Below are 26531 nucleotides of genomic sequence, written 5' to 3' on the forward strand. Positions count from 1 at the left end.
GCCTGGGGTTGTCGGTTAGGCTGCTTTAGAGCTGTCACATAGCACTCCCTGGCCATTGTCTGGCCTCCTCTGACACGTTCTGTCTTCCCCAAATTTGAAACATATACCATCGTCAGATGATATGTCGAAACTACCCCCTACACATCATGGATTAGGGGTCTACCGACAATAGCGTTATACGCTGAGGGCACATCAATTATTAAAAATTTCGTCATAACATCTCTGGCCGCCATGCCTTCGCCAATTCTAACTTGCAAGGCTATGCTTCCTTCCGGCCTAACTGTGGATCCGTTGAAACCGATAACAGGATACGATACCGGAGTAAGGTACTTCCGACCTATTCTCATTGCATCAAATGCTTCTGCAAACAGGATGTTAGCGGAGCTCCCTCCATCGACCAACACTCGCTTGATGTTGGCTCCATTGACCGTCAGAATTAAAACCAATGGATCATCGTGAGGAAATATCAAACCCTTGGCGTCTGCCTCCGAGAAGGATACTGACGGCATAGACGCAGGCCTTGGTCGTTCATCCACACCCAGTGCATTCACTGTGTGCCGGTGCTCAGATAAACTCTTTTTCGCCCTGCTAACTGATCCCCCATGCACCGAACCACCGGTAATAACCTCTATTGTAATCTTGTGATCTGGCGCACTGTTCCCTTGACGGTATTCTCCGCTGTGATTGCGCCGGTAGGTGTCATCTTGCATGGATGAGTCACCCTGCCTTCGATATTCACTTTGCCTGGGTTGCGGGGCTTGCTGCCGACTTGGCCCGTAGGCACCTGCTTGAGCTCGGTACTGGGACAGGTGGCCCTTTCTAATGAGGTCTTCTATATTCTCTTTAAGCTGAGTACATTCTTCCGTATAATGGCCAATATCCCTGTGAAACATGCAATATTTTTTCGTGTCTCGACCTTTGGTTATCATTGGTGTCGGTCGTGTCCATTCCTCTCTATGCTGATTTATTGAATATATTGCGGCCCTAGGTGTGTTCAGTTGCGTGTAACTGCTGTACCAGCCAAGACCTCTGGGTGGCCTACCGGTTCTTGGCTGGCTTGGTTGTTGTTGTTGTCTGTTCATTCCACCGACATAAGTATTAGGCGCAATGCCATCATTCTGTCTTCGAGAGGGCTCTGATGCCGCTATCTGATTACTGGTTTTCAACAACTCCTCACTTTTTATGTATTCATAGGCCTTGCCAAAGGCCACGCCTAAATTTGGGAACGACTTCCTTGCCATGTATTTTTTGAAATCATTATCCCCTAGACCGCATTAAAGCCATTACAGCTATTTCTTGCTGTAATTTTGGTATCGTATTAGCCTCACTGTTAAATCTCCTTATGAAATCCCTAAGGGACTCATCCCTTCTTCGTCTGACCGACATAAGCTCTCCAGAAGTTCTCTGCCTTGCACTATTGCTAATATACTGACCGGTAAACAGTTCGACCAAGGTGTCGAAGCAATCAATCGATCCATTCTCCAAATTAGAAAACCAATCCGAGGCTGGCCCCGTAAGCGTTGGCGGAAACACCTTGCACCACACCGCGTCGGTGTCGATATAAAGCAACATATGGCTTTCAAACGCCGTTATGTATCACTTGGGATCTCCTTTGCCATCAAAGGTACATGATGGCATTTTTATCCTTTCCATTTGCTGATCCAGTACCTCCTGGGTGAAAGGTGATACTCTCGGCCTGACTATGGCTCTGGTTGTACGTCTTAGTGGCCCGCTATTGATCTCGTGCTGCCGGGAACTTGAGTCCTCTATCTGCATTCCATGAGTTGGCTGACGCTCACTTGGAACAATTATTCTCCGATTCTGGGGCTGTGGCGGCGGTTGCTCGTCTGCTTGGTTGAACTGGCTCGCCAGATTCACAATCACGGGAATGGCCGGTGTATCAACTTGTCCCCTATTGGCTGCAGCTTCAGCCTCCTTTCTTTTCCGGGACATCGCTTTCATTACCCTTACCGTTACCTCTAACTCCTCAGGGGTAAATTCCTCCAGGGGGTCCGGTATCCGTGCGGGACTTCGTTCAGGTGTTACCGGTGTGTTCACGGTATTCTTGTGGAGAAGATGAGTTTCATCCTCCACTTCAATCTCGGGTACTGCATCGACAGTTTTGTTTGCATTGACATTCAGAGTGTTACTATCATACTGACGGTTTTCAGCTTCTACTATCGGTGTTACGTGTTCCTGGTTTTCTTCCATGACTGGCGAAGGTTATTTGGACGATAGAAGTTATTACTATCCCCTCCTGCTAGCGCCAACTGTTCCGAGTGTGCTCCGATACAGATAATCTTCGTGGGTTGGTAAAGGTTTACCGTCCAATTACGCACCTGCACAGTCAACACAAATAAGCTAACCCGGGGGTTATCCGGGAATAACCTCTCCGATGCTAAAGTCAGCAATCCGAAAAGAAGAAAGAGTGAAGAGAGAGAAAGTGTTTTAGATGTGTAGAGAGAGAGAGAGAAAAAGATTGTACCTTTGGGTGAACATTTGCTTGGATATATATAAGGAAATAACCAAGCTGGTGCCACCTATAACGATAGGTGGAAAACCGACCTTGTAGGCAGCAGGTGGCTACGTGGCCTCAAGCAGCTCTCCACGTGGCCGTTTAGAAAGGCCGTTATGGATATTTGAGCTTTCTTACTAATCAGTTGTTTTATTGGTATTGGAAGACATTACCGGCTAATTAGATGTTACTACCGGTATTATCCCGTACAACTACAAAGTTGGGGTCCAAAAAATAATTTTTCGCGGTATCAGGAACAATACCAAACGGGTAAGGTATATTAATTTTTCCACACCAGTGTATACAGTCGTCTTTATCTTTACGTAGCTCAGATGGTCGCCATAAACTAGATGATATAATTATTAACACAAGAAATAAGGGGTATGAGTTTAGGATTTTCATTTTTGCTAATTATCCGAGCTTAGAGCTCCATCGACAAAGTCTTTAGTGTTTTAATGTAGTGTCTCTTTACTTTTTGGAATGCCAATGATAAGGACACTAAGACACGGTTTATTGCTAAAAATGAGTTTTCTTGTAGCGAAGGGGTGAATGAAAGGCTAGGGGGGTTAACTGGTGCTGTGACAGGGACAAGCTGGGTGTTGTGAGGCTGGTTGCAGTTTGGCGAGTGGAGTATGGATGGGATCCTAGTAGAATAGCCGAGGCTAAGGCTCTTCTATGGGGTCTAAAAGTTGTTGTAGACTTCTGGTATCAATGATTGGTCTTGGAGAGTGATTATTGCCTCAGACTTAGGGTTCAGCAAAATTTGATGATTCGAATATTCAATCCCATTTGATTTGATAAATCAGGATATACGATTCAAATATTTAAGATGTCTGATAGGATATCAATTTTCGGATATCTAATATCTTAAAAATATCCAAAAGATTTTAGATTTCGAATATCGAATAACATATTTTCTATCCAAATACAAAAATATTGGGAGTCATCTGGTATGTCCAATCCGAAAAATGTCGGATGTCAAATATCCAAAACCCTTCGGATGGAATATCCCAAATTCAGATATCAAATATCCAAAACCCTTCATTCCAAATGTCGGATATTGGATATTCGATTTGAAATCCATTTCGGAGACTCAGGATGGACATCCAATCCGTGATCACCCCTAATTGGACCAGTGAATGCACTTAAATCACGAGATGGAATGTAATAACTTTCACATTAATAATAAAAAGGGCAACATTTCCGGTGTATCAGTAATACAAGACCATCGTTGAGAATTTCCTTTCATTATATTGATCAAATTAAAAAGCTGTGATTATATGTTAAGATTACCACAATAAAATCACTAGTTTTTGCTCCGTGCAATGCACGGATTTATAAAGTATTATATAACAATAGTCAATTGAAATAGAATTAATTGAAATTAAATGACTTATGTAATAACATTATTTTTTTAAATTTATTATTGTCTATCTTTTTGATAGAGTATAAAACATATTCTTGGGCCTCAACCATCAGCTTAAGCTTTTAGTTGAGTTGGTCCTCTAACATGGTATCAAGAGCGAACGTGACACAAAGGTTACGGGTTCGAATCTCATCCACCCCCCACTTTCAAGTGGAATATTAAGTGCTGGGTATGAGGGAGGCCCATGCTGCATCCACACTTCTAGCCCAAACGGGCTCTCATGTAAGGGGGCGTGATAGAGTATAAAACATATTCCTGGGCCTCAACCATCAGCTTAAACTTTTGGATGAGTTGGTCCTCTAACACTTTTAAATGTTTTAATAGAATTAAAAAAAAAAAAGCATTTTAGAGGTACTCAAAGTGTCCCTCCGGTGATTACTTTAGTATATAGTATAGATAGATAAATAGAAGATATATCAACAAATCCTATAATTTAGGAAACTACTCAAAGCAAAATAAGATAATGAAATCAGCATAATCCCAACGAAATTTGTGGTGTAAATCTAATATATATAATTAAAGTAGGCATTTTTGGAGAGCATTTGGCGCGCCACATAAGCAAAGGTATATTTTGACCAATTAAAAATTAGAATTCTATTTTATTTTAGAATTAAAAAATTCACTTGCCACCTAAATAAAAGCGACGAATGAGATTTAAGAAATTTGCCACTTATGTAAAAACAACGAATAATGATTTATGAGACTTTAATTTATATAAAAAACTAAAATTTATCTCTTAAAAAAATCATCTTAAGATAATCTTTATAGTGTTTATGATAAGAAATAAAAATTATTATTTAATTGTAATTAAATTAAAATTTGTGATCCTTAGCACTATAAATTGACGCATTCTACGACACACATAAAATCTCATATCAATACAAAACCAAATCAAGCGAATTTTGTGTCCGTTTTAGGTCATCAATGGTTGCGTAATTCTTAATTAGTTTAATTTTTTAAATTCCATGTGTTAAATGTATATATTTGTGATTATTACTTACATTGTGTTTATTTGGAAAACTTAATGATTATATGTTTATGTTTTGTTTATTGAATTTTGTTTTTACATGTAGATCTAATTAAATCAGAGAATTAAATTCAATCAAAAATGATTGGAAAATCAAAGTACGAAGAGATATTATATCTTTATAAATCGTTTACATTTTTAAAAATTTTTATAGACATTTTTAGTTTTTTTTAATTAATTTTATGATTAAAACAATTTTTTAAGATTTTGGTAGCATAATCAAGCCTTCAAATTAACTTAATTTTTATTTTTAATTACATTGCGTTCCTGCCTCAATTAAAGCCAACTTTATACAATTTCGTCCAAAATAAATTGAAAGAAAAGTTTAGGCCATTAGATATTTTTCAATCGTTACAAATAAGAAGCAATATCGCACACATTGTTAGTGACAACAAAATAATGATTTAATTTTTTAAAATATTATTGTTCGGGCGATTGAGGATGATGATAAAATTCAATGTATAGATCTAGATTTGATTTTGTACAATTAAAATTTTTAGATCAATTTCACAATAAATTTTCACTTCCCGATAGATATTTATATTGATTTATTTTATAAGACTATAAAGATTAATTTTATATGAATTTTATTTTTGCTAACATGTTTTATTTATCCATTTTGATTATATGGAAGCGATATGGGTGTGAACGAAGGTGGTGATTTTATCTAAATAGAAGATAAATAGTATACACGATTTTATTATTTTTTTAAATTTTTTTTAATATTTTTATCTTTTAAAAAACAACGAATAATGATTTAGGATTTTTATTATTTAAAAATAAAAAAAATATTTGTTCATATTAAAGATTTTATCCCAATATGTAATAGATAAAATATCACATTTACAAAAAAAAAATTTGAAAGATATTATATTTACAATTATTGATATTTTTAAATTCAGTAGTCATATAATTAATTAACAGCCACAATAAAATACAAAACAAAAAAAACTTTTGTAATATGCAATAACACTTTAATTAAAATATTATGTGTTTTTTGTCTGAAATTATTAGATAGTAAAATAAATCAAATAATTAAAATAAAAATTAGAATCTATTCAAAAATATATTTTCTTAAGATTTATATATAAAAAAAATCGTGCATCGCACAGGCTTTCATCTAGTAAATTCTATTTCAGATGAGGTAGATTATTGACCAAATTAAATAAGCAAAATTGAGATAATTTTACCTGGAATTTCTTTGAAGTATCCCCATTGAAGCACAACAGGTACGGCAGTTATCCCAGTTGACAACGGTGCTTTAGCTTCTAAATATTCCTTGCTAATCAAGAAGGCAGCCCTGCAATTTCCAGAGACATTGCTGGTGCTCACACTTGTACTGTATTCCTTGATCTCTATCTCTGGTTCATCATCAATGGATGCGGAAGTCAATTTAGCCTGACAACAGCGGTAGCCATTGCATCTGTTTCCTCTTAAAACTGATGCAGGTGGATTCAGGGTACAAACAGAGGCGCATCCTGCGATGATTCCACCCGTCTCATTCAACAATAAAGCGTATCTATCGCATCCCATAGACACTAAAACATTCTCCAAAACTGAATATCTGAAGGAGGAGTTGGTAAGGTTGTGGCTCCTCTCAGTAAGGCCATCACTACGACAAGTAGTTGATGACGGAATTTTTACAGTTACCATACCCCAATAACCCCACCCTCTCGATCTAAAGTAACACCGATGTTGAACTTTAAGAATCTCGAGGTTGAGTTTCTTTAGAAATGGTTTTGGTGGTGATGAAAAGGAGGAATTACAAGAGACTACAAAGTTGGGGTCCAAAAAACAATTTTTGGCGGTATCAGGACCAATACCAAACGGGTAAGGTATATCAATATTTCCACACCGGTGTATACACTCGTCTTTATCTTTACGTAGCTCAGATGGTCTCCATAAACTAGATGATATAATTATTAACACAAGAAATAAGGGGTATGAGTTTAGGATTTTCATTTTGGCTACTTATCCGAGCTTAGAGCTCCATCGATGAAAGTCTTTAGTGTTTTAATGTAGTGTCTCTTTACTTTTTTGGAATGCCAATGATAACGACACTAAGACACGGTTTGGGTTGAATCAGTATGAACTTCTTAGGTCCTATTATTTGTGCTATAACCTCTCTTTCCAAGATTTAAATCTCAAACACTCTATAATTTACAATAAGAACCATAACAATTGAAACAATATTTATTTGGTCAGGTTAGTCAGTCTTGTGTGTGGCTGGTCATATTGTGTGACTACTTATTAAAAGAACAAAGTTATCCCAATAACACTGACCAAATAACCCTTTTAATAATGAATGAGTAACTCCTATAACGCTGATCGAGTAACCCTTATAATACTGACGAATTAATCCCTTTAACAATGACCAAGTAACCCCTATTACACTAATGAAGTAATTCTTATAGTGATTGGCCATACGGTGTGGCCAGTCACATATAAGAATTTGTGTTATATCTAATACAAAATATGATGTCAAGAGATTGTTAGCTCAATATTTTAATTATTGTTTAGACCATCAAAGCATTAACACTGGCCAATAAGTTAGATCAATAAAATTTTATACCATCCCTATTTGCTTACCACTTTTTCACACATATACATCATGTATACCCCAATACAAAATATTACTTGTATTTTTTATCTAGAAATTACCGGGTGTTGAGTAAACCTTCGTCAGGAAGGTTCTCTTTGAGGAATCACCGTTCTTCGCTCAAAAAAATTTAGATATTAAAAAAAAAAAGTTTAATTACTACCACGCGTTTCCATTCATGAGTTTTATCTTAAATTTATCAGTTGTCGAATGTCCAAATAGATTTCTCCAAATATATATTTTAGTAATATTACAAATTAATTATAATTTGGGGTCACTTTTAGAGTAGCAACTAGTTGTTGGCCCGAGTGATGTCTCGGGTCATCTAATGTAATATGAGATTAAAGATAAAATCACAATTATTTTAATTTCATTGCAACTAATTTTGATACATTAAAATAATTTGCAAAGAGTCACATTAGCCTCTAATTAATGATTTGGATGATCATACAAATTTTGTAAGATGTAAGTTTAAATCTATTGGATTGACCCGGCCTTGACATCTATTTTTTGGACTTTACATGTTTGAGACGATATTATTCATATCATAAATGAATAATTATAATGTAATTGTGTTACAATGAGTGATTGTGGTTTTCTAGCCATATTAGTAATTAGTTTCATACGGAGTATTAGTTAAGAAGTTTTACCAAAACTAAAATATTCTTTAAATTAATAGTTATGACCATTTAAAATGGGAATTGAAAAAAACATGAATCGCGTTGAAATGTTTTGTATAGTTTAAAAGCTAAAACGTTTTCTCTCATCTTAAAGCACTAACTAAAGTTATTTTGATTTTTAAGAATATAGATAGATATATGTGACTATACATATGATTTGGCGCCATGTTATTAGTTAAGAAAAGGAGACACGCGTCATAACATATAATGACATTGACACATGATAACATGGTATGTATTGCCATGAGTTTTAATAATACCTCCTCCTTTATGTAATACTCACAACAAAGGAGTATTATTTGTGAGACAAAATATTCCTTTGTTGCGAAAAATATGTAACGAAGGGAGTAATATACATAGATTATATTTAAATATTTATTGTTCGCACCCAACAAAAGACTTGGTCACGCCATGTCGGCCATACACAATGCAATTTGACTAGATTTTTCTATATTTGTTAGATATTTGATTAATTATTAAGCTACCTCTCAAATATCATCAATGAAATGGCTAAGCTTTTGGGTAAAGATTGGAGTGTTACTATTCTGTTGAAGTAAATCCCACCAAGTAACACATGTAAGAGTCCCACATTGATTAAAGAAAAGAGAGTTAAACACTTTATAAGATTAAGGGGCTACTCCTCCTATTGCCATATGGTTTTGGGATGGAACCTCCTTGGACTTGTGAAGTGGACTCTCTCTCTTGGTTTGCGGGTGTGGCCCAGGCCCGTGTTTAATATGGTATCAGAGCAAGGCCCACGGTATGGGACCTCTAATGGTTTGAGTATATTGCCAGGCCCAAAGTTTGGGACCTTTAATGGCATTAAGTATATTCTGGGCCAAATTGAATTTGATCAAGTGATCCTTGAGTTAAAAAGGGACCTTACATGTGAGGGGGAGTATTGAAGTAAATCCCACCAAGTAACACATGTAAGAGTCCCACATTGATTAAAGAAAAGAGAGTTAAACACTTTATAAGGCTAAGGGGCTACTCCTCCTATTGCCATATGGTTTTGGGATGGAACCTCCTTGGACTTGTGAAGTGGACTCTCTCTCTTGGTTTGCGGGTGTGACCCAGGCCCATGTTTAATATATTCTTCATGTTAAACGCTCGGCTAACAAAATTGCCCATGGGTTGGCAGAGATGGGACGACTTCAAGGACATGATGAAGATGACACTGTCTACCACTTCTACTCTCCTCCATCTTTGACTGCCACCTACACTAAAGAGCTGGCCAATGCTATGGCCATGCACAATGGCTATGACTGAATGCTGCTTTGATGCTATTCTTGGGCTATCTTCATGCTCCACCCTTTATAATGCTTTTGTAGCCTTCCTTATTTTAGTCACTTTATTTCTTTTATGCTTTATGTAATTTTCTTGTTTACGGCTTTATTAAGGTTCTTGATTGCCAATTTTCTTTTCTCTGGCATTATGCATGAACCTTGCTTTTGGATACAAACTTTGGATTTCCTAGATGCTTTTAATCATCTAGTGTTAATATAATATGCTCATTTTTTTGTTAAAAAAAGATTAATTATCAAGCTGTCCCAGTAAAAAAAAAAAAAAAAAAAAAAAAACTGAGCCCCATCAAATCAATAATTCATTAGAAAAGTAAATGAAATTAAACACGGCACTTACTAGTTGATTATTCAAAGTTCTTTTCAAAAGAAGTTGATTATTCATAGTTTAGCTGCATGGTTTTAAGAATATTAGTTTTAAATCTTGTTCACTTCACCTTATTTTAGCTGAAATGAAATTACTTTTATTAAATTGAAATTATTTTTGCAAATCTTGAATTATTTTTATTGAGCTGAAATTAATTTAACTAAACTGAAATTATTTTTATCGATTATATACTATATTTATTTTATATAATTACTGATTTTACTGAACTAAAATTATTTATACTGATTTAACTTATTTTTGTTGAACTGAAATTATTCTTTATTGAATTTTTTTTTTAAGGTGAAGTGAACATGACTTTAGTTTTTTTATTTAAGTCTAGTGGAGGTTTGAAGTACTGGATCTTATACGAAGTAATATATATAGTTTAACCGAATATACAAGTTAATTATTGTGTAAAAAAAAAAAGTTAATTTATTGTAAAATAGGTTAAATTACCATTATATATTATAAAAGCTACTATATCTTTAACATAATTTTTACCCATTAAAAAAAACTCATAATCTATTTGAATATTCATCAATATATATATTAAAACTCAATGGCAAGGATTGTAATCTTGCCATGTGTCGCTAATCTCGCCACGTGTCATAATGGTTTGACAAATCATATGACACATCTTATGATACTTGGTACAATGTAATAAAGTTGCATTTAAATGAGTTATTCATATTCATAAATTCTAAACTTTTAATTGTCAAATCATATAGGTATATTTTAACTACAATATGATTACAAATTAATTTCATTTCTTTAAATTACTCATTTACTATTCATATAGGCCAGGTTATATGTATTTAAAATATATAGCTAAAAAATGCATAGTTTTTAAAGGTTTTTTCTTTTAACCACAAGATAGATTTACTTTGTTCTTAAAAAACTACATATGTTTACTTTAATTGAAGGAATTTTTATGACAAAGGAAAAATAATCTAATACTAAGCATAAAATTTAGGTTGCTACATATTGGGTAATGAATTTTAATGTTTACTAATATTAGCAAAAATAAACAAGTGATTTTTTCTTATAAAACCACCAATATATTGTACTTTATTTTATTATATTATTCTTTTTTATTTACAAACAATGACCCGGGGCATCGTCCGGGCAAAAAACTTGTTTAGTCTCTATAACATGTATTTATTAGAAAATACTCATTAAATAGTATACAATCAAATTTATTATAAATTAAACAACACGTCTTATGTGCGGCTGGCTACACCACTAGACCACTTATAAAAGAACGAAGTAACTCCTTACTCTTATAACATTGACAACGTAAGTTTTATAACCCTAACCGAGTAATTCCTATAATATTGATGAAGTATCCCGATAACAATAATCGATTAACCCCTATAACACTAATAAAGCAACCCTAGCCACATTGTTAAAAATATCATAAAAATTGTTAAAGTTACTTCAAATTGTCTGTCTTTCGAAAACTTTAATAAAAGTTATTGTGATCGTATTGCTTATTCAGTTTATTAATGATATTCAAAAGATTTTTATGGTTAAAGTTAAGACTTGGAATGTGACGAGCAGCAAACAAGAAAAATGAAAACTCTGAACTCCTACCCACTATTTGTTATGCTAGTATTCATATCATCTTGTTTATGTAGACCATCTGAGCTAGATTGCAAACACCAGTGTGGAAACATAGAAATCCCATACCCATTTGGTATTGGCCCAAACCACTGTTTCTCCCACCCCAACTTCGCCGTCTCTTGTAATTCATCCTCCTCTAACCAATCAATCCCATATCTAAAAAAACTCGACCTTGAGATTGTTGAGGTGCGAAATTCAAGCAGAACAGTAATAGTTAAGCTACCATCGGTCACTGCGTGTAATGGTACTGAGATACATTGGAGCAGTCCTGATATCATTACGTCTACTGGCTTTTCATTTGCAGATTCGAATGTTTTCGCATCAGTCGGGTGCCATGGATATGCGTTATTCTATAGTTATTATTTTGGTGAAGTGACAACGGAAGGATGCACTTCAATTTGTGCTACTGATCATAATAAATTGATTCTGACATCACCAGCAGATATGACCCTGGAACAATGTTATGGCTTTAATAATTGTTGTCAAGCAGTCAATAACCCTCTATATTATGATCGATATAGTATAAGTGTCAGTCCCAAAGATGGATCGGCACATTGTAGGTCGGCCTTTTTGATTAGTCGGGAATATTTTCCAACCGTTGCATCCACTGCTACACCAATGTCTGCTTTTCCGGTGACGCTTCATTGGCCTGATTATGCAGGTAGTGTGAACTTTATCTATTAAGTGGTACTTTGGTTTTTTGAATTATTTCATCTTATTTTAAAAATAACCATTTTATACAAATTAATACTTGTATAAAGTTTACATAAGCGACGCAACTCTTACGTGAGTTTCAATGCTAGAGCTTCATCGTTAACCACCTCGAAAACTGAGCCAAGTACCCTCTCAGAACATCATACAACTTAAAAGTCTTTTTTTCACAACTTTTCAGTTAAAAGGTCCTTTCAAACAAAGTCGACCACTTAAAAAGTGAAAATAGTATAGTGCACCCGGAAAGAACATTAGGTATATTTTAAAGAACATGGGGGAAAAAAAGAACATACTAGCGTTGGAAAAAGAACATGCTAGTGTTTGAAAAAGAACATGCATACTAGTGTTTGAAAAAGAACATCTTGTGTTTGGCAAAAGAATATGTTTGTGTTTGACAAACATATATATGTTTAATAACATGTTTTTCAATAATACAAAATATGTTCTTTTTGGTTCGTATGTTCTTTGAATTTGGCTCGTATTTTACAAAAAAAGTTTTTTTTTTTTTTTTTTTTTTGAAAAATGGCGCGTATGCTCTTTAAGGTAATGAATTCTTTAACGTATGTTCTTTAACTTATGTTCTTTAACGCATGTTCTTTAACTTATGTTCTTTTATGTTATTTTAAATTTTGAAATTTAATTTTAAAACGAAATCTTGAATTATTTTTAGTTGAAAATAATTTAGAGAGAGAAAAATAAAATTATTATGGAAAGTTAAATTTTTGGAGAGAGAAAAAACTATTTTTGGGAAACTGAAATCTTTGGTAGAGAATTTTTACGTTAATGTGTTATTTTTCATGAAATTTAATAAAGTTTTTATCATGTTCTTTGTGTAATGCAGTTCTTTAGTAATGCATGTTCTTTGTTAAAAACAAACATGTTCTTTTTCAAGAAACTAAATGTTCTTTTTCATGTACCTAATGTTCTTTCCGCCTTTTTTTTTTTAACCGGGTGCACCATGTGCATGGTACACCCGGGTGCACCAACCATACATTACTTAAAAAGTCTTTTTTCACAAATTTCTTTTAAATTAATAAGAGATTGATTAGATAAGCTTATGTCTTTTTTATGCGGGCTTGATAAATTTTCCAAGCCTGCTCTATTAACGGGCATGCTTGGCCGCAGACTCACGGGTCTAAAATATTTGTTTTATATATATCTAACACTAATTAATTTTTTATCATTTACTTATGTTAATATTATTTTGATTTAGTTATCTTAAAAATTTCTTGATCTCACTAATGATACTAGGAAAAAAAAAAAAAAAAAAAAAAACATATTAAACTTGTGACATATGTTAGTGAAAAATAAGGAAAGAATGAACTTATTTAATACAAGTATAATGATAAAATATAAAATTGAAATAAATAATTGTAGTAAATAATAGCTTGGAGTCCAATATAGTCTCTTTGTATTTATTTTCTAAAATATACTACATAATCAACTAACTAAAAAATCATTAAATTAAACTATTAATTTTTGAAATAAATGGGCCGGGCGGGCTAGCCCACAGTACATATTGTCTTGTCCATGCCCGCCCATTTATATTAACGGGTCGGGCCTAACCCGCCCAAAATTTCAATTTTTTTTCAAAATGGTTTTCCAAGCCTGCTTATTTTGCGGGCCAGGTTGGGCGGGCTTAGCGGGTTGACCCGTCCATGAACAACTCTACATTAATTACACCAATCGACAAATAATTTTGTCATGCATTCAGAACTTAATATTATTTTAAGTAATATATTAAGTATTTATCTAAGGTCAATGGCAAATATAATTTTATTGAGCTCCCTCTTATTAAGTAATATTTTAGCAAGATCCCTCTCATTTAGCTCTTTGATTATTGTGATTTGTTGTGCCAATTATTGTCAATGTCAAAATATAATTCTAAGTAATATGTTAGCAAGATCCCTCTTATTAAGCTCTTTGATTATTGTGATTTGTTGTGCCAATTATTGCCAATGTCAAAATATAATTTTAACTAGGAGCGAGCAAAAATTTAGGGTACCATGACCTAGAATCGAAACCTGCTCGGAACCGTAGGTTTTAGAACCGGAACCTGTAGATCAGGATCTGGTTCTAGATAATAAAATTTTAGACCCTAAACCTGTAGGGTACCCTATTAGTATAGGTTCTCTATAGGTTATACGAAATTGGAACCTATCATTTAAGCCTAAATATAAAAGCCCAATATCAAAATTATATAGTTAAGTAAGCCTGAAAATAAACCTAACCGTAAGCTTATACATCATTTCTCATTTCCTATACTAGCTGTCACCTACCTCTCTCCCTCCTCTTATTCATTTTTCATCTTACCCTTAAAGTTTTAATTAATGGTATTAATATAAGTATTTGTATCAAATATACTAGACAATTAGTGTTGGTTTGTTGTATTTGTACTAAAGTTGTAAGCTTTTATTGCGAACATCCATTTTCTTTAATCAAGTTACTATATATTATGCTTATTTTGAAAGACAGGGTACCCTGTTTGGGAACCGGAACCTGCAGGTTTCGGTTCCGGTTTCTATTTTCAAGAACCTGGTGCAACATGTTCTGGTTCTGGGTCTTTAGATTTTTATAGAGTACCCTGCTACGCTCACCCTTAATTTTAACTGATGCCAAGGAGGAGAAACATAAACATACGAACGAATTTCAATTTCAATTTCATTGCCACGCTCATTGTATTGATGATGGAAGGAAGTTTAGAGAAAGGATGAATAAGTAGTTGAGGAAAAATTTAAGTAGAGATGCTTTTAATCTTGGAAGTAGCCAAGTTAATTAGGCTGAATTTTGTCTTTGATCGTTCTGCAATTTTTGATGAATTTAAGAGAAGCCATTCTGGCTTCAAAAATTGGTTCTGCTTCTGAAAATTACCACCACCTTATGACCTATAATTCTTATTACTTCTTGAATCATGGTAAAACCTTTTGTCAGCAGCAAATTCCATTGATTCATGCTGAGAAGATAACCTTGAGATCTCCTTATGATTTTCCTTCTGAGCAAACATCCTACAGGCCTCTGTGACCTTAGTTAAAGACTACATCATCAACAAATTTCCCCTAACTGCTGCAAACTGGTCAATCAACTTCATCATAAACTGAATCACCATTTTCTGTTGATGTTGCTAAAAAATTCTCTTAGTAAGATTACATGTACAACTATTGCATGTATAGTGTGTCAATGGATGAGCCTCATCAATTGCATCCCAAATAAACTTGATTCCAGTGAAAAACTCATAAACAAACTGAGAACCTTGAGTAGTTTCAGCTAGCTTCTGTTCAAGTGCATAGATCTAAACAAGAGAAGTGTATCCAAAACGTTCCTCAAGATCTAACCAGATTTCTCTAGAAGACTTCATGAACATAACACTGCTAGCTATGCTCTCTTCCAGATTAAACAAAATCCAAGAACACACCAAATCATTACACCTTTCCCAAGCCTTGTATTCATCACTAAGAACATCATTAGGTTTAGTGTAAGTTCCATTAACAAACCCTATTTTGTTATTGGCTAAAAGAGTCAATCGCATAGCTCTTTTCCATTTGGTGAAACCATCACCACCAAACTTGAAGGATACTAACTAAATCAAGTTATCATCTAAAGGATGAATGTAGTATATACTAGAAAGATTTTGATTCAAAGGAAGAACAACATGTACAATGTTCTGATTTCCATCCATAATCGTCAAGAAACTAAGCAAATTTAGGTTTAATTAGTGAAATCTAGGTGTATCAGATGAACAGAAACAATTAGAAAGAAAAAATGCAGCAAAATTCTCAACAAAACCTCATGAACACAATGAATTCTCAACAGAAACACAAACATCAGTGTTTGAACAAACGATCAAAATTTGAAGTAGAACTTACTTCAACAGAATCTGAAGCAAAATTAGACAAAGAATGTTGCGGAAAATCAGGAACTACCAGCAAGATCTGATACCATGATGAATTTCAAAGAAGCCATTTAAATTAGCTCAAGCTTGAAACATGAACTCAGAGCTAAATAAACTTTCAGAGAAACTTTTATTGATTTTTGTATGAATGAATGAATAATACAATTTGGGAAAAACCCATATATATAGGCTTAACAGAAAATATGAGTTTGTTATTTGTAACAACTTTTGCCACGTCATAATCCTAAATGGCAGGTGTAGGCGTAGTTTGAAGTGCGCCTACGTTAAGCATGTGGTGAATATGCTTGGCACTCATAGGAAGCGGGATTTGACATATACGATTAGGGACAAGGAAAGTAGGGAGCCGTCAACAAGTTTTTAAGGAACTTGTAAACCGTTCACGGATCATTTAAGGCAACCATGATTAAGGGAAAATGATAGGCAACAATGATTGACCCGTGAATTAAGGTTACACCCCATTCATAATCCATGAGATTACTAACTCCATATGGTTCGGGACCACGAAAGGAGGATCGGGGATGGTGGTACGAAATGAGTCATGGAGTCACACTTGCTCATATTGGCCTCTACTCGATTCTTATTGTGAAAAACATTCTTGTGATCTCAAAGACATACAAACAAAATATTCAATTCGCTCCAAACTATTATTATGCTAAATTGGTTTAATATTAATGCAACATATAATTCTAATATATCGTGATCACTTCGATTTAACAACAAGATTAAAGGAACCTAAACCGGTCGTCCAAATTATCTTATTAGGCGTGATTATTTTCAATTACATATTCCCTTTAACATGGAATATGGTGATCATAATAACAATAGAATAACATTAATATTGGTTGGAAGAAATTCAACAATAATATCGTTAGTCAAATCAAATTATAATAACCCTAATCATGATACTAGCAGCAAAGAATAATAATAAGAGTAATTAAGTGATTAATTACTCACTTTTTGCATTTCCTGGAATTACTACATCATGAATAAATTGTTAGTAATAATTTCAGTAAAAACATAAATCAAATTGAAATTAAATTTAATAAAAGTAGAGTTAATTTGGTCCAAACCCTCAGTTAATTAAACCTTTTACGCCTTGGTTTAAGGATGGAACCTCGGGTCAAGTATGAACTCCTTGGAGTGCTTAAGGGAAGAATTATATATGGAAGAATAGAGAAGCTAGAAATTAAGGGAAGAATTATGGAAGAATAGAGAAGCTAGAAATTAGGTTAAAGAGGGAGAAGAGAATGATATTTGGTGTAGAGAGAGAGAATGATTTTTTGGTATAGAAAAGAGGAAGAGACAATGATTTGATGCCCCGAACTGTAAAAAGAAAGGTCATATTTATAGGGGAAATGAGTAGAGGGAACACACAAAACCCTAAAAAGATAAAACCCTAAATTTGGGTGACATGACACGTCAGATGTCTGCCGCGACACGGCAAAATATAGGGTGACACGGGATAATATAGGGTGACGCGAGGAAGTAGAAACCCTAAATGATAAAACGCGTGCAGGGTTTACGGGGGGAAAACACGGGAAAATCCCGTGACACGGCACAGGGCACCGCGACGCGGCAATGTATACCGTGGAACAGTACAGTACACCGTGTCATGGTAAAAAAGCGCGTGAGAAAAACACGGAAATAACACAGAAAAAGCACCGTATCACGGTATGTGTACCGCAACACGGTACATATTGCCGTGACACAGTACTAGCTGTCGTGCCGCGTCAGATATTGTGATAACTTTTGTGATAACTTTTTATCCGTAACTCGAATTAGAATCAGGTCAAAATCATTTGTAGGTTTTTAGATATGGTCGTTTTAGTTGAAGGGTATCAGTTTTGGGTTGAGTTTAGTGTTTGGCATATATCTTCTTCGCTTTAAATCGGAATTGGGCTTATGATATACCATTGAAAATCTTATTGAAATTTCTATCCAACCAAATAATAATTGGATCAAAATTATAGGGCCACAAAATCAGTTTCTCTCGGTTTTGTGATGTGGATACGAAAAGTGGAAAGTAAGTTATGGTGTGGGGAAATGGGCTAAGAATTGAGTTGGTTTATGAAATGTATTGAATTGAATATGGATTTAAGCACTCAAAAGATTAAATACGCAACCTAACTAATAATGGCGGTGAAAGGTTGTTCATCATCAGGTTTGGTTTTGGGGAGACATTTTTAGGTGTCTACACACTAGTTGAAAAAAGCATTTGGCCAACGGTTCAAAACCCCCCTATGCCACCGGTTTTGAACCGGTTCGCATTTGGGGAGTGGCAATAGTCTGATGCAATGCCACCGGTTCAAAACCGATGGCAATAACCCTTCCTGCTTTTTTTAAGGGGTTATTGGCACCGGTTCTATTCAAAACTGGTGGCAATAATGGCCAAAAAAAATATTTTTATTTTTATTTTTATTTTTTTGCATTTTTTTCACTTAAATTGATATATAAACACTACGGAAATTTCATGAAATGCCCCTGAGTAATTTTTTTATTCACCAAATACCCGTCAAAACTTTCAAATTCACCAAATACTCCTGAGTTTAAAAAAAGTTCACCAAATGCCCTTAATGACTAACTGCGGTTAACATCGTTAGTCATAATGACTAATATGCCACGTGGCAGCCTCTAATTGGTTGTTGTAATATAAATAAATTAATTATCAAAAAAACTTTTAAAAATATAAAAAAAAAAACTTAAAAAAATACCCCCACCACCCCCAAGACCCACCTCGCCCCACCACCAGCCCTTGCCAGACGGCGTCGGCGTCGGCCGCTAGCTCCCAGCTGGAACCGGCGCCGGTCGCCGGCGAGGCCAGCCCTCCACCCTCGACACCCCCTCCCTTACCCCCAGCCTCCTCTCCCTCCGTTTCCCCTCCCCTTAAACCCCCCCCCATCCCTCGAAAAACCCCCCCTCCTTCGCGGCCGGCGTCCAAACCCCTACCCCAGCGCCGGCGAAACTTTTTCCCCCACCCCCGCCATCCCCACCCCCTTTAATAAAAAAAAACCCTTTAATCAAAATTAAAGGTTAGGGTTTCGATTTGGGGGTTTTTCGATTTTTAGGGTGGTGGTTTAGGGGGGAAAGGGGTGGGGATGGCGGGGGGTGGGGCGAAAGTGGTTCGCCGGCGTCGGGGAGGAGGTTTGGGCGCCGGCCACGAAGGAAGGGGGGTGTTTTCAAGGTTGGGCAGGGGTTTAAGGGGAGGGGAAACGGATGGAGAAAGGGGCTAGGGGTAGGGGAGGGGGTATCGGAGGGTTGGGGGGGCTGCCCTCGCTGGCAAAAAGGGACCACCGACGCAGGGGGAGGGGTGGGATTTTGCGGTCGTGGCTGGTGGTTGGCCGTTGGGGTGGGGTCGGTCTTGGGTGGTTGGGGTATTTTTTTTTTTATTTTTAAAGTTTTTTTTTAATAATTAATTAACTATATTACAACAACCAATTAGAGGCTCCCACGTGGCATATTAGCCATTAATGACTAACGGTGGTAAGTGTCGTTGGTCATTAAGGGCATTTGGTGACATTTTTCTTAAACTCAAGTGTATTTGGTGAATTTGAAAGTTTTGATGGGTATTTGGAGAATAAAAAAATTACTCAGGGGCATTTCATGAAATTTCCGTAAACACTAACATATGTATAAACTTACATATTTTCATAAAAAAAAGCTGGAATATTACAATTTTCGTCCCAAAAAAAAAAAAAAAAGGTTACACAGAGTAACATATGCAAGCTGCACACAGTTGCAGAACACTTGCATAAAAGATTAAGTAGCAGAACAGCTACACTGAATCATCTTTGTTTCCACACGAGATGGCCACCTTAAAGTTATTCAGCTGATTGCTTGGTGTAAAAGCGCATGGCCACAGCAAAACCCAAGATGAGGAGGGGGCCGGGACTAGTAATCAAAGGATCTTGATAGCAATCAGAAGCTACAATAGCTATCCACATCAATTTTTCCCTCAGGCGACAAAACAATCTGCATTCACTCCACAATTAAACCACAAGAGCCAATTAAGGAAAATTCCTCCCTGAGTCCTTTAACAAATCTATAGAAGCAGCAAATTATAAATCACACTGATTACAACACTAGAGTACTAGCACCTCTACAATTAATTTACACTCAGTATGAGTTACTTTGCCTAAAAATTCTCAGCTACATGATAGGACATGGTAGGACAAATCTATGCACAGCTACAGAGGGCTAGGGAAAAAAGCTTCCCAAAAAGTTCTTGAAATTTTTGGTGTTAAACGTTTTGATATAGTTGTTAAAAAACTTGATTAGCATTCTAGCCCCTCATAATGAAACTAAGCATATAGATTTAGTCAAATGGCAGCCAAATCAGAAATTTAAAACGTAAGTGTACAAGCTAAGCATGCATGTTTTCTTATATTATAGAAAATGAAATTAATCTATAAACAATATTGATCAGCAAAGATCAGCTTTGATCAGTAGTTCAGTAAATGCATACGAAAAAAACACAAGAAAATCATCAAACATTCAGTTTTAATCAATAAGAATAAGATATAACAAGTAAAATTCAATTTTTTCAGTAAAAATACTCTGTTCAAAACATGATTAGCCCTAATTAAAAGGATCAAATTCATGACTTCAACCATCAAATTAATCTTAGGCAGGGAAAAACTGGAGTTTTCTTTTTTTTGCCAAAAGAAGATAGCCTGCATGTATCATACATAATGAAATCTAACTAGTTCTCTGATCATAAACAAAACTAAACTAAAAGATGTCATCCCTCCAACAAGTTTTGGTAAATTATGTAGCTATTTTAAACAAGTGAAGAATCACCATCTCACTAGTGATGAATCAAGAGTTAAGAACATCTTTCCCTCAAAAAAAGACACAACAAGATTGGATAGTACATTACCGAAGCACCCAAACAACTTATCTAAGAGAAGTACTTGAATTAAAAACCCTTATGCAATGTCCAATATAATTCACCAAGCATTGAGTAGATAACAGCGGTATAAATATTAAGGAAAGAGAAGTACGAAATCTGCAAGTTAAAATTGTAAGTTCAATGGGATCAAAATATACCATACCATAAAGTCCATAATAATATACCCAAACAAATATATATACCCACAAAATCAAATTAAATGCCAACCAATACAATGTTCACAAAACTCGCAATACATCCACAAATCAAACTACTGAAATTAAAAGATTCAAGTATCAAATAAATTCCAGATTTGATTATCAACAATTGCAGCCAAAATAACCCATTTGATCCTAAAACCCCTAATCAAATTTGAGCAATTGTCCAATAACAGTAAATACCCATCTACATAGCATTGAAATTAAACCAAAAAATCAAATCAAAACATAAAAAATATCGTCAATAATTATTAATCAACCATAAAAAGCTCAAAAATGGAGAAAATTACCCCTTGAATTCTCTTGCAAGTAACAGGACATTTAGGTTCCTTAAATTGAACCTCCTCCTGCACATTCATATTCCGTTTTGAACCTCCTTCTCCATAAAACCCATAATCCTGTCATCCCACCATTAAATTCAATGAAAATCATATACTCGCCACTAACGTGACTAACCCAAATGAAATTCCAGCTAAAAAGAATTGGTCCCTACCTTTCCCTTCTCGACTCCCTCCTTAGCTAGGGATAGAAGTGCTTGAAAATGCTTTTCAGGATCACCATTTTCTTCGAACTCCTAGAAGTAATATGACATTTCACCCAAAAAAATCACTCAAAATAAACTCAAGCAAGTATAATCATCTAAATTACCATCATATATTAAGTTACAATAGCTAAATCACTTGAAAGGGTGTTGAAACAAACAATGACATACATTGCATTTGGGTGCACACTAAATGTACAGAATAGCCTTCCTGATCAAAGAAGAGTTGTAGATTATATTTAATGTTTCTTTCTTTGGGATTAAGATGAGGGTAGGGTCATCATTCTAGCCAGCTTGAAATTGGTGCAATGACTAGTTCCCTTCACCTTAAAATAATCTTTATTCATTAAATATCAATTTTGATCCTAAGAATCAGAAATTTCATATAATACTAGTGAATCAATTAACATGTTTTAATCGGTAAAAATCAGTTTTAACATTAAAGGTTCATCCAGTTCAATACACTAGATACGATAAACAACAAGAACACCCACAAGAATATAAATACACAAGCTTCACTCTATGTACAAACATAATTAACTAGGCTAGAAACATTTAACTAGAATATGGATCCAAGTATAGGAATAAGAAGTTGTTCTGAAAATTTGCATGTTTCTCATCTAAATTGGAATGTACTAGTGTCCATAGCTATGAAATGAAAATCCATGTCAAATAGCATGTAGAGCAGCATGATAAGTTTTAGTAACCTCCCACATTTTATATCAAATTCCAATCAAACATCCAACTATACTAAATAAGCAATTTCCTCCTAATTAATCAAATTTGATAAAAACCCATCAAATATTAAGAATACATATCAAAACCCATAAACAAAATTTGCTAAAAACAACTATTAGTTAATACCAGAAATTACCGAGTATCAGGCCAAGCAGACCTATGAAACCATTTGATGGCAATCCAACAACCATCATTGAGCTTCCCACGATACACAATATTAGGAGCTTTCTCACCAGGTTCAGAAACAATGTTCTCTGAAGAAAACCCAATTTGAACTCAGTGAAACTCGGTTGAGACTCACTTTCATCTTTCCCCGTTTTCTACAATCACCCAGATATCAAAAACATATAAGCATCAAAACCCATCAAAGATTAAACTGCAAACAGTTAAACAATATCCACAAACCCAATCTTCGATCTCAAAACATAATAGACCATTACTCCTCTTGGATCAGATTCCAGCAACTAAAACCAATCAAACCCATAATCCCCTTAATCCTGATTCCAATTTAATCTCATTCATGTAACTTACCATTATTAGCTAACAAGAGGGACAAAATCGAACTCAAAATCAAACATCACATACAAACTCAAACCCAAACACAAACACAGCAACCACATCACAAATCCAAAATCATAACCCTAAAACTCAACGAAATCGAAATCAAAATTCATAAACCCACTAAACACTCAATAACACCCAGAAAAATGCGATAAAAAACCCCCAAAAAATTCGACATCTGAAATTATAATTCTTAACCAAAATAAAGGCAATTCAACATGAATAATTGAACAAAATGCAAAGCTAAAGGACCCAGAAACACTAACCTCAAATTTTCGATTATCGATGGAGGACAGCGGTGGTTCGTTAATGCTTGCATGGTTCGAATAATTGACCGACGACGCTTACGAGGGAGGACGAACGACGACGCTTGATTAACGAACCCTGGCTTCAATGGAGAGAGAACAGATCTACGCTTCAATGGAGAGAGAAGGGAGTTCAAGGGATAAGAAGGGAACGGCGAGGGAGAAGAAAGGGGCTTAGGGTTTTGGCTGAGGAGAAAGAGAAACGTATGAGGAGAGTCAGGAGAGAGAAAGAAAATGAAGGAGAATGAATAGGGGAAAGGGGAAATAAAAGGCCGGCTTTTTAATGCCATCGGTTTGAACCGGTACCCTTTAAGGAATTTGGCACTAGTTTGGTTTGAACCGGTACTCTTTAAGGAATTTGGCATCGGTTTCGTTTGAACCGGTGGACTTTCTATTAAACTAAATCCCACCCATTTTTTTCCCCACCGGTTTTAAAAAAAAACCGGTGCCATTACTCGGTGCCAATTTGTTATTTTCTACTAGTGCGTACAGTAGGGATAATAACAAACTAGCTACTAGCTAGTTTAGAACTTTCTAAAAACTAATCTTCGCTCTGAGCCTTTTGAGGTGTGCAGCTGCTGCTTGCTCGAGTTGCTTGTATGCTAACTGCTACTATCTCCAATAATTTCTAACATAATCCTATAGTACCCATGTATCAAAGCAACACTGTTTTCTAAAGGCCAAATGAACCAAACCTTAACTGATATTTTTCAACACGTAATTTTTTAAAAATATAGTTGGCTAATAACGACACCCTAACGAAAAATGCTAGAGGTACCAAGATTTATTTTGGTAGTGTAATAAAATAAAATTTTATATAAAACATAAAAAAACATAAAAATAAAAGTGGTGTTTTTTAAGTGGAAATAAAAGTTAGAAAAAAACACTTTAATAATCCCAGCTATTGCCGATTCACCTACCATAATTCTAACTACGGTTTATTTTTTAATAATCCTAACTATGCACTCAGTTTTCCTAGAGCTGACCCAGCTGATCATCAACCTTATATAACAGGTTGTGTTTGACACGTGGCATCACGTGAATGGTTAAAAAAAGTAAAAATAAATAAAAATTAAAAAACTGAAAAAATTATATAAAAAAAAAAAAAAACACCTTCTCCTCCGTACCAACCCCCCCATCCCCCTAGCCTAACCGGATTCTGCTACCACCTTGATAGGAACCTCCCCTTTTCCCTTCCACTCCACTGAAAAGAACCACCTTTCACAGCCCCACCCCCGAAACTGCCCCCTAACTTCCCACCCCAACCCCGAAATCGCCTTAAACTAATCCCAGCCATCCATTGATTATTGTCTTCAAGCACAGCAGTAGTTTATTGATTAATTGTTGTTACATATGTTGTGAATTTTTGAATTGGTAAATTAATTTAGGTTTTATGTTTTGTAAATTTTTTGTGAGTTGATTGAAATTCGAACGAAACGATGTAGTTAACGCCAATTGCTAGGACGAAAGTTTGGCAAAATCAATACAAAGTCGTCATTGACATCGATGAAGGTCGCTGCAGAAGAAAAGCTTGCTCAAGAAGCGTCGTGAAGGTCTTCAAGCTCAGCAGTAGTTTGGGGTTGTGATGGGCTAGTGGGTGGTTTTGGGTGTATAGGTGGCAGAGGACGCCCAACTGTTTTTGGCCGACCACTTTTCGCCGAGGTCATGTGGTGAGGAAAGGGCACCGACAACCAAGTGGTTGGGAATCTGGGATGTTTTTTGTTTTTTTTTAAATTTTTTTATTAAGCCAATCATGTGATGACATGTGGCGTAAAAAAAAGTTTACCCTTTCAGCAAGTAATCGGTTTTTGGGTCTACACTAGGAAAATTGAGTGCATAGTTAGGATTATTAAAAAATAAATCTTAATTGGGATTATTGTAGGTAAATCGACAATAGTTGGGATTATTAAAGTGTATTTTTCCTAAAAGTTAACATTTTCAAATAACAATAAGGAATAATCCGAAATTTCTTCCATTAATCGGTCAACAAAAATCAATGACCTACTATATCAGGTCACTTGATACTTGTCATGTCCTAATTGGTCCCAAAATTTTTAAAAAAATAAAAAACAAAAAAATCACAAAAGTCATAGAACCACCACTCAGCCTCCCCTTCACCCACCGACCCACCCTAACCTCTACCACACTTACAAATTGCAGACCTAGTCGCCGCGCTTTCCTAAAACCCCAGCTTCGCTATTTTCCTCTCTCCCCGAAACACCCTCCCATTCCCCCATGAAACCACCAACGAAACCCTTCCCCACTGCCCAAAATCCCAAATCTTTCCTCCCACCACCCCAAAACCATAGAGGCTAGAGTTTTCAATGGTGGGAGAGGGGTTTTGTGGTTTGGGTGTGGGGGAGGTGGTTTTAAGGGATTTTCGAGTAGAGGAAGATGTTCCAAGGAAGGTTGGGGGTTTTTGATTGAGAAATGTCGTCAGAAAACTGGAAAAGGAGATAACGAGGGAGGGTGGGGGTTCGCAGCATTGGCGCAGGGAGGGGGAAACCGATGCAAGGGGAGGGGAGTTAGCGGCGTAGGGGAGGGGAATAGTAGCAGCTGAAATTTGGGGTTTGGGTGGTGGTTTTTGGGGTTTGGGTGGTTGTTTTTAGGGATTGGTTGGTGGTCGGAATTTGGGGTTAGGCTGGTGGCCGGAATTAGATGTTTGGCTAGTGGATTTAAATTCAAATCTACTTGCTTATTTTGATTTAATCTTCCTCATTCTGCATGATTTATTCCTTTTTTCTAGGAAAAATGATATTAATAATTCTAACTTTGTTTTATTTTCTTTTAATAATCCATACTTTGGGGGTTATTTACTTTCTTCAATTCCAGTTACCGGTGATTGGTTGAATGAGTTTTTTTTTTTTTTTCTTTTTTTTTTTTGGTGAAAAACTACCTTTTAAATTCCAGATTTTGCGAAAAACTACCCTAAAAACAAAATATTGTAATTAACTACCTTATAAAGTATAAAATGTTGTAACTGACTACCTTCCACCCTAATGACACATTTGACTTTTATTTCCCGATGTTGACCATGTCACATGAGGGTCACGTGGCCCTTTAACGACTTAATTCCCCCTTTTCCACCCAAATTTTCTCACTTTACACCAATTCAACCCAT

At 35.4% G+C, this 26531-nt stretch overlaps 2 protein-coding genes and 1 long non-coding RNA gene across 3 annotated transcripts in view; 1 reads left to right on the forward strand and 2 right to left on the reverse strand.

Annotated features, from left to right (window-relative positions):
- The window catches only part of LOC145613707 (wall-associated receptor kinase-like 1), a 44325-nt gene extending 37395 nt beyond the window's left edge, over positions 1-6930 (reverse strand). Inside the window, exon 1 of the mRNA XM_081668782.1 lies at positions 6177-6930. Coding sequence (XP_081524908.1) covers positions 6177-6930 — 754 coding nt within the window. The remainder of the gene's footprint in view (positions 1-6176) is intronic.
- A 4557-nt stretch (positions 6931-11487) lies between these two features.
- Positions 11488-26531, forward strand: part of LOC145613708 (wall-associated receptor kinase-like 1) — a 45414-nt gene continuing 30370 nt past the window's right edge. The window contains exons 1-2 of the mRNA XM_081668783.1: positions 11488-12199; positions 26243-26285. Of these exons, the coding sequence (XP_081524909.1) occupies positions 11488-12199; positions 26243-26285 (755 nt within the window). The remainder of the gene's footprint in view (positions 12200-26242; positions 26286-26531) is intronic.
- LOC145615606 (uncharacterized) lies at positions 19772-23584 on the reverse strand. The gene is made up of 5 exons (XR_014107300.1): positions 23372-23584; positions 22681-22864; positions 21759-21839; positions 21556-21663; positions 19772-20128 (listed from the first exon to the last, which is right to left on the reverse strand). It is a non-coding gene; the product is annotated as an uncharacterized LOC145615606 (long non-coding RNA).

The sequence above is a fragment of the Chenopodium album genome, chromosome 25 (assembly GCF_948465745.1).
Source record: "Chenopodium album chromosome 25, dcCheAlbu1.1, whole genome shotgun sequence".
Lineage (NCBI taxonomy): Eukaryota > Viridiplantae > Streptophyta > Magnoliopsida > Caryophyllales > Amaranthaceae > Chenopodium > Chenopodium album.